The sequence below is a fragment of the Tauraco erythrolophus genome, chromosome 20, assembly GCF_009769465.1.
Source record: "Tauraco erythrolophus isolate bTauEry1 chromosome 20, bTauEry1.pri, whole genome shotgun sequence".
NCBI classification, from domain to species: Eukaryota; Metazoa; Chordata; class Aves; order Musophagiformes; family Musophagidae; genus Tauraco; species Tauraco erythrolophus.
Window position 1 is genome coordinate 11,826,666 of NC_141484.1, and position 14,531 is coordinate 11,841,196.

The 14,531-nt window shown below is 42.3% G+C and overlaps 1 protein-coding gene across 3 annotated transcripts in view; it reads left to right on the top strand.

Annotated features, from left to right (window-relative positions):
* Nucleotides 1-298: 298 nt before the first annotated feature.
* The window catches only part of MYH10 (myosin heavy chain 10), a 104,384-nt gene continuing 90,151 nt past the window's right edge, over nt 299-14,531 (top strand). For all 3 annotated transcript variants that reach the window (XM_086623964.1, XM_086623965.1, XM_086623966.1), the window contains exons 1-2: nt 299-643; nt 13,978-14,134. In XM_086623964.1, the coding sequence (XP_086480090.1) occupies nt 299-643; nt 13,978-14,134 (502 nt within the window). The remainder of the gene's footprint in view (nt 644-13,977; nt 14,135-14,531) is intronic.

Below are 14,531 nucleotides of genomic sequence, written 5' to 3' on the forward strand. Positions count from 1 at the left end.
ACTGGGTCTGGGATTGTACTTGACAGATCATTTTGACTTCTGCATGGCAGTTCATTTATTCAGATGGCCGCCATGTGGCTAGGGGTTCTCAGTTGTATAGCAACTTCTTTAGACTATGGAAGAAGTTAACAGTGCCTCTTCATCAAGAGGAGATGCAGATATTAGTGGTAGATGGTTTAATTGATGTGCCATAGCTCCATTCATTTCATCAATAAGAATATGGTGTATGTAACATGCTCTTTGCTTTCTCCTCTCCAATTTACAGGGTAACTCGTAGTGGACACCTTCACTTCCTACGATGGCACAGAGATCTGGACAGGAAGATCCGGAGAGATACCTCTTCGTGGACAGGGCTGTAATCTACAACCCTGCCACCCAGGCTGATTGGACTGCGAAAAAGCTGGTGTGGATTCCTTCGGAGCGCCATGGTTTTGAGGCAGCCAGCATCAAGGAGGAAAAAGGGGATGAAGTGTTGGTTGAACTGGCAGAGAACGGAAAGAAAGCGCTAGTCAATAAAGATGATATTCAGAAGATGAATCCTCCCAAGTTCTCTAAAGTGGAAGACATGGCAGAACTAACCTGTTTAAATGAAGCCTCTGTGTTGCATAATTTAAAGGATCGGTATTACTCTGGGCTCATCTATGTAAGTACTAATTATTAGATTCATTATGGGTGCTAATTCAGCTGAAGTTATATGATTCCTGTTCCTTTACCTCTTTGAAATGGGGGAAGTGGGTCTTGTCTCTGACAGCCTAAATACTTTGTGTCTCTAGCATTTAGATTAGTCCAGAGTCTTTTTTTTCCATGCTGTGTACAGGTCAAGAACTCTGTTGTCATAAAACAAATAATAAAAAATTCTCCTATGGAAATAATTCTGCAAGCATCTTTCAAAAATAGAATGCTAAATGGCAACGCTGGGCGCTTAGCTCATGCCAGGCGTTAGAGCACTTGCCTCAGACATGCTTAACTGATACAGTGACTGGTATCAAATGGCTTGTCTGAGCTGACTCGAGATTAGACCCAAACTCTGCTGAATTGCTGGTGTTTAATTGCTCATATGAGTAAGCATATATCTTGTTTTAACGTGCTGCCTATTAAAAATGATAAAAAGAGCCTATGCTATTATTTAAAAGTTGAAGTTGGAGAGTGCTAGGAATGCAAAATGTCTCTTTGGAATCTAATATCGCCTTAGTGGGCCAGGAAAGAATGTGTTCAAGTGCTTAAAATAAACCAATAAGATAAAGCTTCCTTTTTCAGTGGTTTTGAAGCACTGACTGGAACATCTGGCTTCTCCCAGCCACTGATGCTGCTTTCGGCCCTGTTCCTTCCTTGAACAATGTTAAATGAGTTGTCTGTGCCGCACGGTTAAGAGCAGCTCCTTGTCTCTTGGCAAACACTGCACAGTGACTCGTTGAGTCAGAGTGTCATTAAGAGCTACGAGTAGACTTTCTCTCTTAGAAGAAACTGCAACATCTGCTGAAGTGCTTGGCTCATTTTAATAAACACTTGTTCTAAAGCTGAAATCCATTTTATTTACTTCTGCTGGTTAGTTGGCTCAGTTTCCCCTCCATCTAGGTATTAATGGGGTACCTTTTTTTGCTTGGCCTTTGGAAATATTTGGACTTGCTAGAAATTATATGCAACTTCAAAATATTCTTCATGTTTGTGCTTTTTTTGGTCAGTTTCCTATGCGGATTTTTGGTTTTTACCTATCCAAGGCCTTCCACCAAGGCCCTTACAGCAGAGCTCAGCGAAAAATACTTCTGAAATGCTTCCTGCAAGCTTATAAGTAAACTAATTGGATAATTAGTAAGGACTGGATTGAAAATTAAAAGTAAACCAGTCGATAGGTCAAAGGTTTTCAGTATATGTATCAATCATAATGCTAATTGTTATGAAATTCATTACATTATTATAACTACTTCGTTATGAAGGTTAAAAGCTGAAGGCCCCAAATGTCAAAGCAAGCTCTAGTCAAGGACTCTACGCGGTAAGCACAGCCACAAGTGCCTCTGGAGGGTGACGCTGAGAGCCTGTCACTTCTGTCCGCACAGAGGGTATGGTGCTGTGTCACTTTGACTAATTCAAAACTCTCCTTTGTGGAAGGCTGGCTTATCGTGTGTGTGGAGTTTAAGTGATATCCTATAGGTGACTTAGCTTTTTTTTTTTCCCCCTTCTGCTTCCCAAAAAGGTGCTTTCTGTTTTCATTCTATAATTGTTGAGGCAGACTCTAAAACTTGGTTCCTTGGCATTGAGATACGGCTGTCACCCAGGAGGATTACTGCATCACTATGTTACTGCTGACCTCCCTCGCCCCCGAGCTGGAAGAGGTTGGTTGGGATCAAGAAGCTAATGGATTTGTTGGCCTTAACTGGAGGTCTGAGTTACAGGAACGTTGCTGGAGGATGCTGCTGTTACCAAGAAGAATGTTTCTATGCAGCTGTGATAATGTCGTCTTGTTTGAAATTAAAGCTCAGTTTATTTTTTGGAGGGGAAAAGAATAAGTTGAGTACTATTAAAGGCTGAATGCTGACAAGCATAGAGAGAAACTTCATCAAGAACTTGAGCTGGTGGGGATTTTGGTGCAGTTCTGGTAGTTCTCAACTTCTGGAGTGTGGCACTAGCATTGCTGCTGCTGAGTGCACAGCCCAGAGCAGTTGCCTGTGCATCCTGCTGATGTTCACCTGGTCTAAAGAGCAGAGCCAAAGTTAACTGAGTTGATGAAGTGAATGATGGTGGTTTGGCTGTGACAAGAGTCACTTAAAGGTATGTTTTGATTTCCACATAGTACCCTCCTAATAGCCAAACTGAAATCTTATATTTTGGTGTTGGTCTCAACTAGTTAAGATGGAGGTGGAGAATCTGTTTTGGTTTCCTTCAGTTCACAATAGGCAGCACGCAGCGTTGCCTTTCTAGGAAGCAGAAGATGAAAGTCTGTCAACTGAAGTAAATACGTTTCCTTTCAATCCCTAGAAAGGAAACAAACAAGCTGAGGGATTTGGTCAGTGGGTCCAGTCATCAGTCTATAATCTACCTCTTTAAGATGACATTGCTGGGGGAATAGGGAGGGCTGACTAAAGCTAGCTTGTGCCAGTGGGCATGACCTGGGTGCTGATGCTTGCTTCATCAAGAGCTTCATGTAACATCTAAGTAGGGATGGCGAGGAGTTTCTGGAACTTCTAGCGTTTCTAATGTCTGCCAAGGGGCACGGCCTTGGCCTCTGAGTTGCAGTATTACTGTGCTGTGGGAGATGAACACAAATGGAGAACGTGGCAGACCAGTTGCTTGTAAAAGCATGATGTCCATGCTTGGTCCTGTCTTTATTTCTGGTCTGTTCATGACAGCACAGAAGACAAAAGGTAGCAGGACTGGTACAAGAACTGCTGGGAAGAATGGCTGGAGTGTAAACTACAGTGATCCCAGTTTTTCTTTGGAGGTGAAATAACTTCATTTCTTGCTCCGCTTTTAACATCACCTATTCCATTTCTTGTCGTGAGGTTCATTTTGAGTGTAACTGAAGAATATGTTAAGAAAAATTATTTCCTAGAGAAGCTGTACGGTCTTTGCAAATTTTTTGAAGGGTTTTTTAATTTTTATGTATATATATACACACATACATATCTTCACCCCTGAGAATGGGTAGATCTATCATTATGACTTCTTGCACTTGGACTTTTCTCCTTAACCCATCAATGACTAAGCATGATCCTGCAGAATCTCAGCGTCCCTGAGATGATCTCTGCTCATGTTTGAGGCTTTGTTTTCATCAAGTGCAAGTGTTGGTTCTGTGAAGTTGCAGCCATCTACAGCAGGTGATTTTTTTCCTCATTACTTCTGCCTTTGGTAGTTTTCACTGTTCCTTGTGTTTCATAGGTAAATTTTCCCAAATTTAGTGCTTTTCTAGGGGTATCAGTGTATCTTATGACAGGAATGTAGCATTTGAGTCACTAATACTCTAAGTTGGTCTCATGTCTTGCTGTAGTGACGGCTTCTCATGGGTCTTTGCTACCTTATATGCTTGTGAATTGTCAGTTCTTCAGCTTCCTGTAAAAATTCACTATTCTGCCTGCTCTGCTTCAGAGTAGCCAGCTTTAACACTAGCCGTGGTGTGTAGTTAGCAATATCCTTCATAGCTGTGGATCAGAAACTGGAGGTAGATCATTGTAAGGGTTCCCAGGAGGAGTACCCAAAAGCTTAGGAGGTCCTTTGAAAATCTGGAATAAACATGATTTTGCTCAGACTGGTTTTGTGGTGATTCTTGAATATCCTTATACCATGATGGTATAAGGTGTCTTTCTGGGGCATTGCTTTAAGAAAGGAGTGTAGTCGTCAGAGGTTTTGGGTCACCAAGGTCTGTAGCCTGGGTGAGGAAACATCTTTATTTTTACAAGACCTGCATGTAAATGCCAATGTGAAGGCTTCTAGATGTCAGCCTAGATTTTGGTTTCTGCTTGAGTCATGTCACCAAAACATGATTTCATGGGGAGAGGTGTAGGGAGTGTGTGGAAAAAGTCTTTGAATCGGACAATGAAATGGAGACATTCACTGGAAAGATCGTATCTTTAAGGGTCCATCAGCCTTGAATGCTACTAAGTTCAGGACTGCTGCTGCCTTAATGCTTTGTGACAAGCTGTGATAGGCAAGACTACTGCTCCAGTAATTCTGTTTGTCACTGCTTCATGGGGTTTGGGGTTTGGGGTTTCTCATGAACCAGCTTCCAAACGCTTCGTGGTCCCATATGGCGTTTGAACGTTGGAAATCACTGAGTTTGATTTTTAAACTGCTGTGTTGTAAGCTGTAGAGGTTCAGGAGCAGATTTGTTCATGGCTGAGGTTCGCGGTGTCAGTTGGCTGTTGTGGGCAGTGTGTGGAGCCCAGCTGAAGTGACTTTGGCTGGCTGAGCTATAGCTGGCTCCTGCAGCCGGAGCCCTGGGAAGAGGGAGACACTTGAAATAAGTCTGTGGCTTTGGTGTGAAGGGATGGAACAGCAGGGGTGATGATAAACATAAAGAAGGATTTAGTCTGAAAATAAAGTGTTAGGAGGGCAGGTGCTGCACATGACAATGTGGAGGAGAGAAATGCGATGGTGCCTTGATGGAGAGCTACAAATAAGGTCTGAAAGCTGCAAAGGAGTTTCTGGTGTAGGAAGAGGCTTTTTCTCCATCTCCATCTTTCTCCATCTTGATCTCTCTGTGCTTCAGTATCAACAATGTAGTAACTTCAATGTCTCTTCAGAAAGCTTATATATAAGCATGTCAGTTATGTTCAAGATTAGGCTTCTACTCAAAGTTTACTACCCATTTTAACTCATATGACTGATCCGAAGGAAAGTATTTTTTAAAAAGTATGTTAGTGTGCAGTTTGAGAGTCCTGTTCTTTCACTTCAAAGCAAGATGATTCTCTTTTTTATTTTTGAACTCTGAAGGTAAATTTTGACACATGCTATATACACCCCTTCTAGAACTGCAGAAAACAAAGTGGTCAGGAGTGTTCTTGATCACTCTAAATAATGTTTCAATGCTTTGTTAGGCAGCATTCTGGGTATAACTTAGTGTTTCATTTTTTTTTAAGTATTAAAAAAGTTTCAGTTAATCGAAATACATCTAGTTGCATAGATCAGGAATGTAAATACCTCATTTCTACTTAAATGGAAAGCAACTTGTTCTTGGTATTGCAGACACTGACTGGGATTGGAATGAATAAGCTAATGACTGTTAATATTTCTAAGTCAGGGCTGGGCAACACTTTTTCCAGTGATTTAAAGCTCTGCTTTTGTATCAGTACCTCTTTTGATGGCAAGAAAGACCCTTCCATTTCCCTTTTAAAAGCATATTTTAATTTTTTGTTCCTACAGACTGTTAATGAATGTAGAAATATTATGTTCATCTGGTTAACAGAACTATTTTGTTAAACCAAAATGGGTTTCTTGCTAAGTGCACTAGCAAATGCTAGTAGTATAGATCATGTAAAGGATCTATCCTGATTTTCCAGAAAAGTATAGTATCTGAGTTGCAGATGGCTGTATTTTAATGGTCTGACTGGTAAGTGCAGACTAATATATGAAAGGTTCCTGGATAAATAGTACATTGTCAACTCGATGGGTCTATAAATGTTCGAGTTTGATTATCTCTTCTAACTGAAAGAAGATATCGCAGGACCAAAAGTCTGTCTTGTGCAGCCAAAAGTTCCCAGTCCTGTACCCAGTGCAGGAAGATGGAATGAAGGAATGGCTCGCTCAAACATAGGGTGTCATTAAACTGCAATAAAACCTAAGATATTCAAAATCCAATGGGTTTTATAAAAATCTATTTAAAAAAGTTGCTGTTGCCATATCTGTTCTAGTCCCAACTCTCTTGGAGGAAGTCTGTGGCCCACGGTTGATTACATGTAGCTTACTGATACCCCCATAACTCATTGCAATTACTACTTAACTGCTTTCTGACCTCATTCAGTCCAAAGGATTCAAATTAATAGAATTTCTCAAATGCTTGATTTCCGTTAACCCGTGTCAGTACCCAGATGGCCTCTTGCCTTGATGTGACCATATGTGGGATGTTCCCCTGGTGCTGTCTGTTGTTGGTGAGCCCATGACCTACTTTTGGGTGCTCAGCTAGAAAGTTTCAGGTGTAAGATGTGTGCGTGCTGTAGGTGAAGTTGAGTTGGAGATGACTACTTCTGCTGTCCTTTGAGGAAGGACAAAAAGATGGTGAAGCTTTCTTGAGGAAAGGGTTAGATTCAACTGCAAAGTCCTCCAAACTCTAATGAACTATGCATTGTCTTCTCAGCCCATTCCTCCACTTTTTTTTAGCAAAGACTTTATAATAATGGTTCAAAACTGTTTATGTGAGGCTGAGTGCTCCTGGAACCTTGCTGCTAGTTATTGCTCTCTACGTATATGCCTACTGGGTTTTATTTCTACCAGTAAAGAAGAAAACATGCTTACTATTGTGCAATTAAAAATACTTCAGCAGATATTTTTTGATAATTACAATTATTACCTCTGTAATTGGTCTGCAGCCTTGTGCTACTTTCATTTTTTTTATATACTTTCCATTTTACTGAGGCAGAAGAGGGAAAGAATGAGAAATATGCTGTAGTCCCCAGTTCCTGCTGTGGGTGGAAGCTCTTATAAAATTGCACTTGAGGAGCTGTCTATAAGCTGTTTCTCTTCTTAAGCTGCTGCCTCCTGTGAGGCCAGAGCATAACCTAGAACAATCTGTGTTATTATATAAGCGTCTGTGTTCTAATTGCTTTAATTTTCCTGCTGGTCCAATTGAGAATGCTTCATATTACTGAATATTGAAAACTGGTATTAAAAAAAAACCTGTAAGAAACGAAGTTTGCTGCTTAATTTCATCTTTTCCTTAACACAAACCAGTCTCTGGGTCTAGTACCTAATATATAGCAGAAGAAATGCTGGGGTTCAAATTATATGCGCTGCTTTGACACAAGAACTTCGTTTTATATTAATTGGAAGACTCATAAATGGGATCAAGTTGCGGGAGTTCTGTGTAGGGTTTTACTTTGTTAGAAATGTCTGAGGAATGTAACGGAAGTGAATCGGTGCCCCCCTTGCCTTCAGGCAAGCAGAGGTATGGAAAAGCGCATGTTCTTGTCAAATATTCTGTTTCTATAAAACATGGTAGCTTAGCACCCCAAAAAGGTGCAGTGCTTTGGATTATGGACTCCTGTTCAAGCGCTCAGCGGAGTGCACTGTGGTGCAGGACACCTTTTCAAGCTGTAAGCCTGCATCAGAAGCCACGGGCAGCCTGGTGTAAGGCATCTGTAGAGCAGTCAGGCTCCAACATGCAGCTATACAGGAGCCTTGGGGAAGGATATTAATACTTTTCTGGCCCTGGTGCAACCTAAGATCGTGTTTTACCTCTCAGCAGTTGCTGGGCTGAAGCAGTCGTGCTGTCTGAGCGGCTGCGACGCTGAGAGGTGGTGGGCTGGCTGACCACGAGTAACCTCCACTGCTGATCTAGTGCTGGCTTTTGTCTTTTTAAACACAACCCGAAGGCTGTAAATGGGAAAATACAGTGCTGGTGAACATCCTCTCTTCAGCACTAGCTGTAGAGATGTCCACAGACAAGTCTTCTAAAGTTTGGGCTGTGTTTTTTCTTTAATAGCTTGTGTAAGCATTGTGCTTCTGCCCTCTCCTTCTCCTCATCCATAGGTTTTACTCTGAGTAACACCCAGTGGCTCTTGTCCCTCAGCTGTGGTCAGAGCTGAGGTTACCAGTACTCTGCAGGGGCTCCTTACCCTTGTTGGCATCCTTTACTCCAACTTCTTGGGTGCCAACAAGACTCACTGGTGTTTTATCTAGCAGTTTGGGCTTATACAGAGACATCTGGGAAAATTTCTGAGTTCTGGTCTTGCCTGTGCCCTGACCTGGGAGCATGGGCTTGGGGTGGTGGTGTGGGGCTGCCCGTGGTGCTGGGGGAGCTGTGTGGCCCCTCTGCCCCTGCCCTGAGAGGAGGTGGATTGTAGCAGGGTGGGGGGTGGCTGCTGTGGGAAGCAGCAGATGTGTTTCACCCCAGGTCCCTGCCTCACTTTCCTCCCCTCTGAGATTGAAGAGCTGCCTGCCCTTTAAGGCTTAAATTTAGGATTGGATAACTGCCTCATTTAGGGGGAAAAGATAGTACATGAGAAAACCATGTCAAGCTCAGGCTTGATGGGTCTTGGAGTGTGAAATGTGGGTCCATAACCTCAGGAAGTGAAACCAGGCAAGAAAATGCTGTGATGGTGTGAGTTATCAATCTGGAGAATGTGCTCGACCCCATCAGTAGATGGGCTCCTGCTGAAAACTTGTATGCTTTCTAGGCTAGAAACCACTGGTTTGTCTTTCAGGTAATAGTAGGAGATGTTTGGATGCTTACTTCAGCTTAATTATTTATGTAGTAATAGAGTAAATCTGTCACATTCTGTATTTGAAGAACTGGAGATAAACGTTGAGCCGGGGTGCTCAGGTGATGCAAACTGATTGTTACAAATGCCAAAAGTTTACCTGCATCTCGCTAACGCTCTCTGAAGTGATGCTTTAAAAAGACCTTTTGATTTTGCGGCAGGAGGAACCAACCCAGCAGTCATAACAGCATGTTCCTTGGTGCAGGAACCGTGGAGCTGAGCTATTAATCTAAGGAATTGTACAAGGCTTTCGACACTTGACACCACCGTATGTGTATACACAATGAAAGTTTGATTCGGTTTTAAGGGAAGACAGGCTGTGAAAACCTTTCTTGCTCTGGAGCCTGTGCTCCAGATTTAGAGCCTAAATTCCCATGTGCTTTCCACCTGGAAATAATGCACTCTCTGTTTGCTGGTCGTTCACTTTCTCACACCTCTTTCTCAGGTTGCTTGCTGTTACCGTGTAATGCAGTTTTCAGCTCGGCCAGCGCCAGGAACCTGAGCTCTGCAGTCTGGGATAGCTTACCAAAATCCAAATTACTAAATGATATACTACTGGATAATGGCTTGTAAGCATCTGGAAACATTCAGACGCCACAATTAGTGTCCTGAAGGAGCGTTTGTGTAACAAACCTCTGTCAGAGCACCGCTTTACTATTTGTCTCTGGAGCCTTGCCTAGAGAGTATGCATTCCAACGTGCCTTATTGCTCTTGGTTGATGCTGTCTGTATCCCGTTCCTCGGTAAAGCAGAAATGAGTTTCAACCACGTTGTTTGCAGCTGCTCCCAGAATCTTGAGGTGAATAAGCATCTTTACTTGCCTTTAAGTTCTTAATATATGTATCTACCTCTGTCAGCCGAAAAATTAATGAAGTCTGGTTCTTCATCCGGCTGGCTCGTTACTGCAGCTCTTGAGTGCTGCTGTAATTCAGATCTGACCTGATCTGATACAGTGCCTGACTGTAATTCAGACCTGACCGTTTGGGCAGTCCGTGTACTGCAGGACAGGGAGGAGGCACAGGGCATCACTCTGCCCCTTTGGCGTGTCTGAAATCTCTGGGCATCTCTAACAGTTACGTGGTGGTATTCATTAAGTAGGGTGTCCGTTTGTAAGGCAGATGTGCGAGTAGACCTGTTAATTCTTTCTGTGGCTGACCACCAAGAAGCTTTTCAAGGTGTGTAAAACAATCTCAGCCTACTTTTTGTATCTTCAGTTTGCATGCAGAAAGCCCATACCTCCCATCTGCTGTCTTAGACACAGTAATATACTGTGAAACTTGCAGTTATAAAATAGCTGTATAAAATTTTTAGAATCATAGAATCATAGAATCATAGAATCATAGAATCATAGAATCATAGAATCATAGAATCATAGAATCATAGAATCATAGAATCATAGAATCATAGAATCATAGAATCATAGAATCATAGAATCGTTAGGGCTGGAAGGGACCTTCAAAGGTCATCTAGTCCAACCCCACTGCAACAAACAGGGGTATCTCCAACTAGATATTTTTGTTCCGTTTACCTCCCTCCCAGTTAAATTTGACTCAATAAAGGCATCCCTTCTGTGTTTATGTGCTACCAAGCCATGACAACAACCTACAATATGTTCATATGTTTCTTTCTGCAATCAGTGATGATCAGGAAACTTGGGAGCCTTGTGGGAGAACTCAGTTCCATCTTCCTTTGAATAAATTAAGGCTGTACAGTGTGGTGATGTTTTGAAGAAGGTGTGATTTTTGAATTCTGCAGGAGGGTGAACTGAGTGACAACTGTGCAGAAAATCAAGATGTTGGAGTTCAAGGTGCTGCATATGAAGAGCTGTGTCATCACACAGACTTAATGGTCAGGGATAAAAGCCTATCCTTTAGATGTAGTTTCAAATAAATGAGCTCCAGCATTGGTGAAACAGTAGAATTTTGTCCTTCATAACTTCTTACTTGGCCCTGTTCCATGTAGCGCCTCTTAAATTAACCCTTGTCATTTGCCCAGGACACTTACTGGTCTTCCTATAAGCTCTCATTGAGTTATGTTGGCGTCTGGCTGGTCTTTGCTTATTCTGATCATGCCAGGTTTACTAATCCATCCCATTACTGCATCAGGAGATACTCTAGAAAGGCTTCCAGGTTATGTATCATCAGTAGAGGTCTGAAGGATTGCTAAATTTGTTTTTAGAAATTATTAATTCTTGATGTAGCTAGATAGTAATAACATTTACTCCATGTCTGTGTTGGGGAAATAAACAAAAGATGCCAAAGCAACTGGGGGAAAGAGGAAAGGATAATCTTCAAATAGCTGTTCTCATCCTAGCACTTAAGATTTTCTTTTTTTTTTTTTTTTAAACTTACCAGATCAGTTTATTCATGTGTGGGGAAGGCCAGTGGTACTGGAGAAAAACCAACAACTTTCCTTTGTGAGCATAAAGGACCGAAACAACTGATAAAAGTTTTAGATGAATTTGCAGAGACACAGAGGTGTTGCTCTTGAAAGAGGTGACTGCAGTATCGCTGGTTTGTACAGCTGAACCGTCCATCACTGTTTTGAGAGATCCTGGCCATGGTAAGACAGAGAACAGCAGCCCCTGGAGATACATCGCAGGTCTCTGAAGCTGGGTGGGTGAAAACCAGACCAGGGCTCAGAAGTGCTGCTGGATGAGAGGCTGGAATCATCCTGGAGGAAAGAGGTCTGCTGGCTTAAGCAAACGTTCTTGCCATCACACTGGTCAGAGGGTGTGTTGGGGCAGAAGTGGCCTTTGGCTGTGTGGGTTATTTTGCTCATGCCCAGATCTCACCTGCAGTCAGCAATGAACAAGTCTCTTTCATTAGATGTGGCTGTGGTGGAGAAACACAGTGTAGCTGCTCGTCAGTGATTTTGAGCTGGTGATCATACAGTGGGTTGTTGAGTGTGTGCCTGTCTTCTAGATATCCTTCTTTGAAGACCAGTATGGAAATCAGGCTTGTGGTAGGTTCTCAATGCCTTCTTATCACCCACAGTAATCGTGGATGAATGTGGGTGACCTCAGTCAAGCACGACAGGGCAGACGGCTGGCTGGGAACATCGATCCGGTATTTACCAGTTACTTGGGTCCTTGGTCAGTTGTACCATGCTATTAAAATAACTGTCTTGCCTTCCCTCTCCCGTGCAGTGTCAGTAGTGACCGTGGATGAGTTTGGTCAGGGAACTGACTCTCTTACCAACCAATTATTCTTGAAACTTGTTTTCGGTAGTATCCAGCTCGGTAAGTCGTTGTGAGGGCACTGATGCTGGCAGGAGGGACAGTGGTAGGAACACGTGGCTGGAAAGGAGGCAGGGGAGGAACTTGCCCACTTGCCAACAGACCCATGCTTATGTCGAGTTAATGACTCACAAGTTCTTTATGCTTGGGCCAGTTGACTAGATAACATCTGTTTCCTTTCTCTGAAGAAATAAATACTTATTACTAGAGATGCTTGGCTGGGTAGGGCACTGCGGTCCTTACCATCCAGCAGACCTGACTGAAGCGGAGAGATTATTTTCCTCTAAGGACATAAGATGTCCTTATGTCAGGACATCTGGCACAGACCCAAGTTCTTTTTCTTCACCAGTAGTGCTCCTGACTCAACTCAGAGATCACCTTCCGTCTGTCTTTCCAGAATTCCTTGTAGATGTAGAAAGAACAGGGCACCTTTTTCCTCCAAATAAAATCTTTTATAGATTAAAAAAAGGCAGATCAGGGATGTCAGCTACTCTGTTCATACAAATGTAGCAGAAATATTTTTTAAATCAACAAATGTTATAAGAATCATGAGCTAACAGCCTAATACTATAGGCTCAAGTGCTGTTCATGCTGTCTGCTTACTGTCTCCATTGCTCTCTCCTCTCAGCCTGCAAAGGTAAGAAACACAGTTTTCCTAACATTCAGAAAGATACTCCCTGTTGCTGTCCAGACTGGTCTGTCTTGCGAACGTTCCTATGCTAGTGAAGATGTGGATAGTATTCATGACTGAAAAGGACACCCTTGCAAGAATATGATGAAATAAAGGTGAATGGAGGAGTTCTGCTGCCTTAAAAACGATCAGCTTAGGTTGATTCTGGAAAGGCAGGAGCCATTTGGGTGCCTGGGTTCAGGGAACCACCGTGGATTAGCTCTGGTTTTTGCACGGTGCACAGCTGCTTGTCTGCGAGCTGAACCTCTGACCTGTAGTAAGGTGCATCCAGCCAGACCGCGCTCATCCTCCCTCCCAGATAACCGAGTACCAGTGGGTATGGTGACTGTATGCGTTTTTCTGTCATATATATTTGATAGCTTCCCTGTAAACGACTTCTGTGGAGCAGAGATTGAACTGTTTGAAAGTAGTCTGTGATACTCCATTCACAGGGAAACGTGGACCTGTCTCGTTTGCCATGTGTGCCCAGTTTTGTGAAACTTGAGGCGTTTTTTGACTGAACAGAAATGCTTCAATAAAAGTCAATGAAATGAGCAATGTAAAATTTATACTTGAGTTTCTTGATGTTATGTTAGTCCTGGTAACTTCTGTTTGGTGTCAGCTCTAAAAGCAGACTGTGAAATGTTGTCTGCAGTGCCAGCTGCCAGGCTGGGGTGGGCCAGTGGAGGGGCAACGACCTCTCCAGGAGGAGACTGCTTTGGGATTGAGAAAGGCTGATGAGCAGGAAAGACATACAAATATGAAAAAATAGTAGGACAGCAGAAATAGTGGTGGCTGGAAATAGGCTTCTTCCTTTTCCAAATTATTTACTAATTGAGATTATCTGTTCCTTCAAAAATGAGAAAATAACTTTAAATGCACATTTTACTAAGTGAGTTGAACATCAAAAGATGTTGGTGAGTCCTGTAACTTGATAAATGGAAGGGAGATTTAAATATCTGTGGGAAAGTGATCAGATGCTCTGCTTCATATTTACTCACATTTATTATTTTTAAATTACTTTTTATGCAGGTAATTGAAGAGCCTTTTAAGAGAACCAGAAACCAATAATGTGAATATATCATATACTTTAAGTTGCCATCTATTGAGATCTGTTTCAATACTGTTTACTAACAAATGTTTCTCTGTCTCTCTTTTTTTAAGACCTATTCAGGGCTGTTCTGCGTAGTTATAAATCCTTACAAGAACCTCCCGATTTACTCAGAAAACATTATTGAGATGTACAGAGGGAAGAAGCGCCATGAAATGCCACCGCACATTTACGCGATATCCGAATCTGCGTACAGGTGCATGCTGCAAGGTAAGAATTAGTTAAATGTTACTTAACAGTCAGTTTACAACCCTTTGTAAGGTGCCTAAAGCTCAGGAGCGGCATTATCCAGCTGTGTAGTAATTTCTGACGCAATCAGAATCTTTTCTTAAAGGTGGGGAAAAAGCTTTCTTGTCTGGAACCTTAAACTTTCAGAGTAGGAATAACTTGGTGATTGACCCTCGTCAGCATATCTGTCTGACTTCCTGAGGCACAGAAGCAAACCAACACTAGTAGAGTGTACTGTGTCAGCTGGTGGCACTGAAAGTTGTGGTAGAAATACTCTAAAAAAAAAAAAGAGAGAAGATTCATGTCAAAAGATGTTAGTGCACTGGCCTTGGGTGATGTAAGAATGAAAAAGTGTGATTGAAAAGGGAAAGTTAAAGTA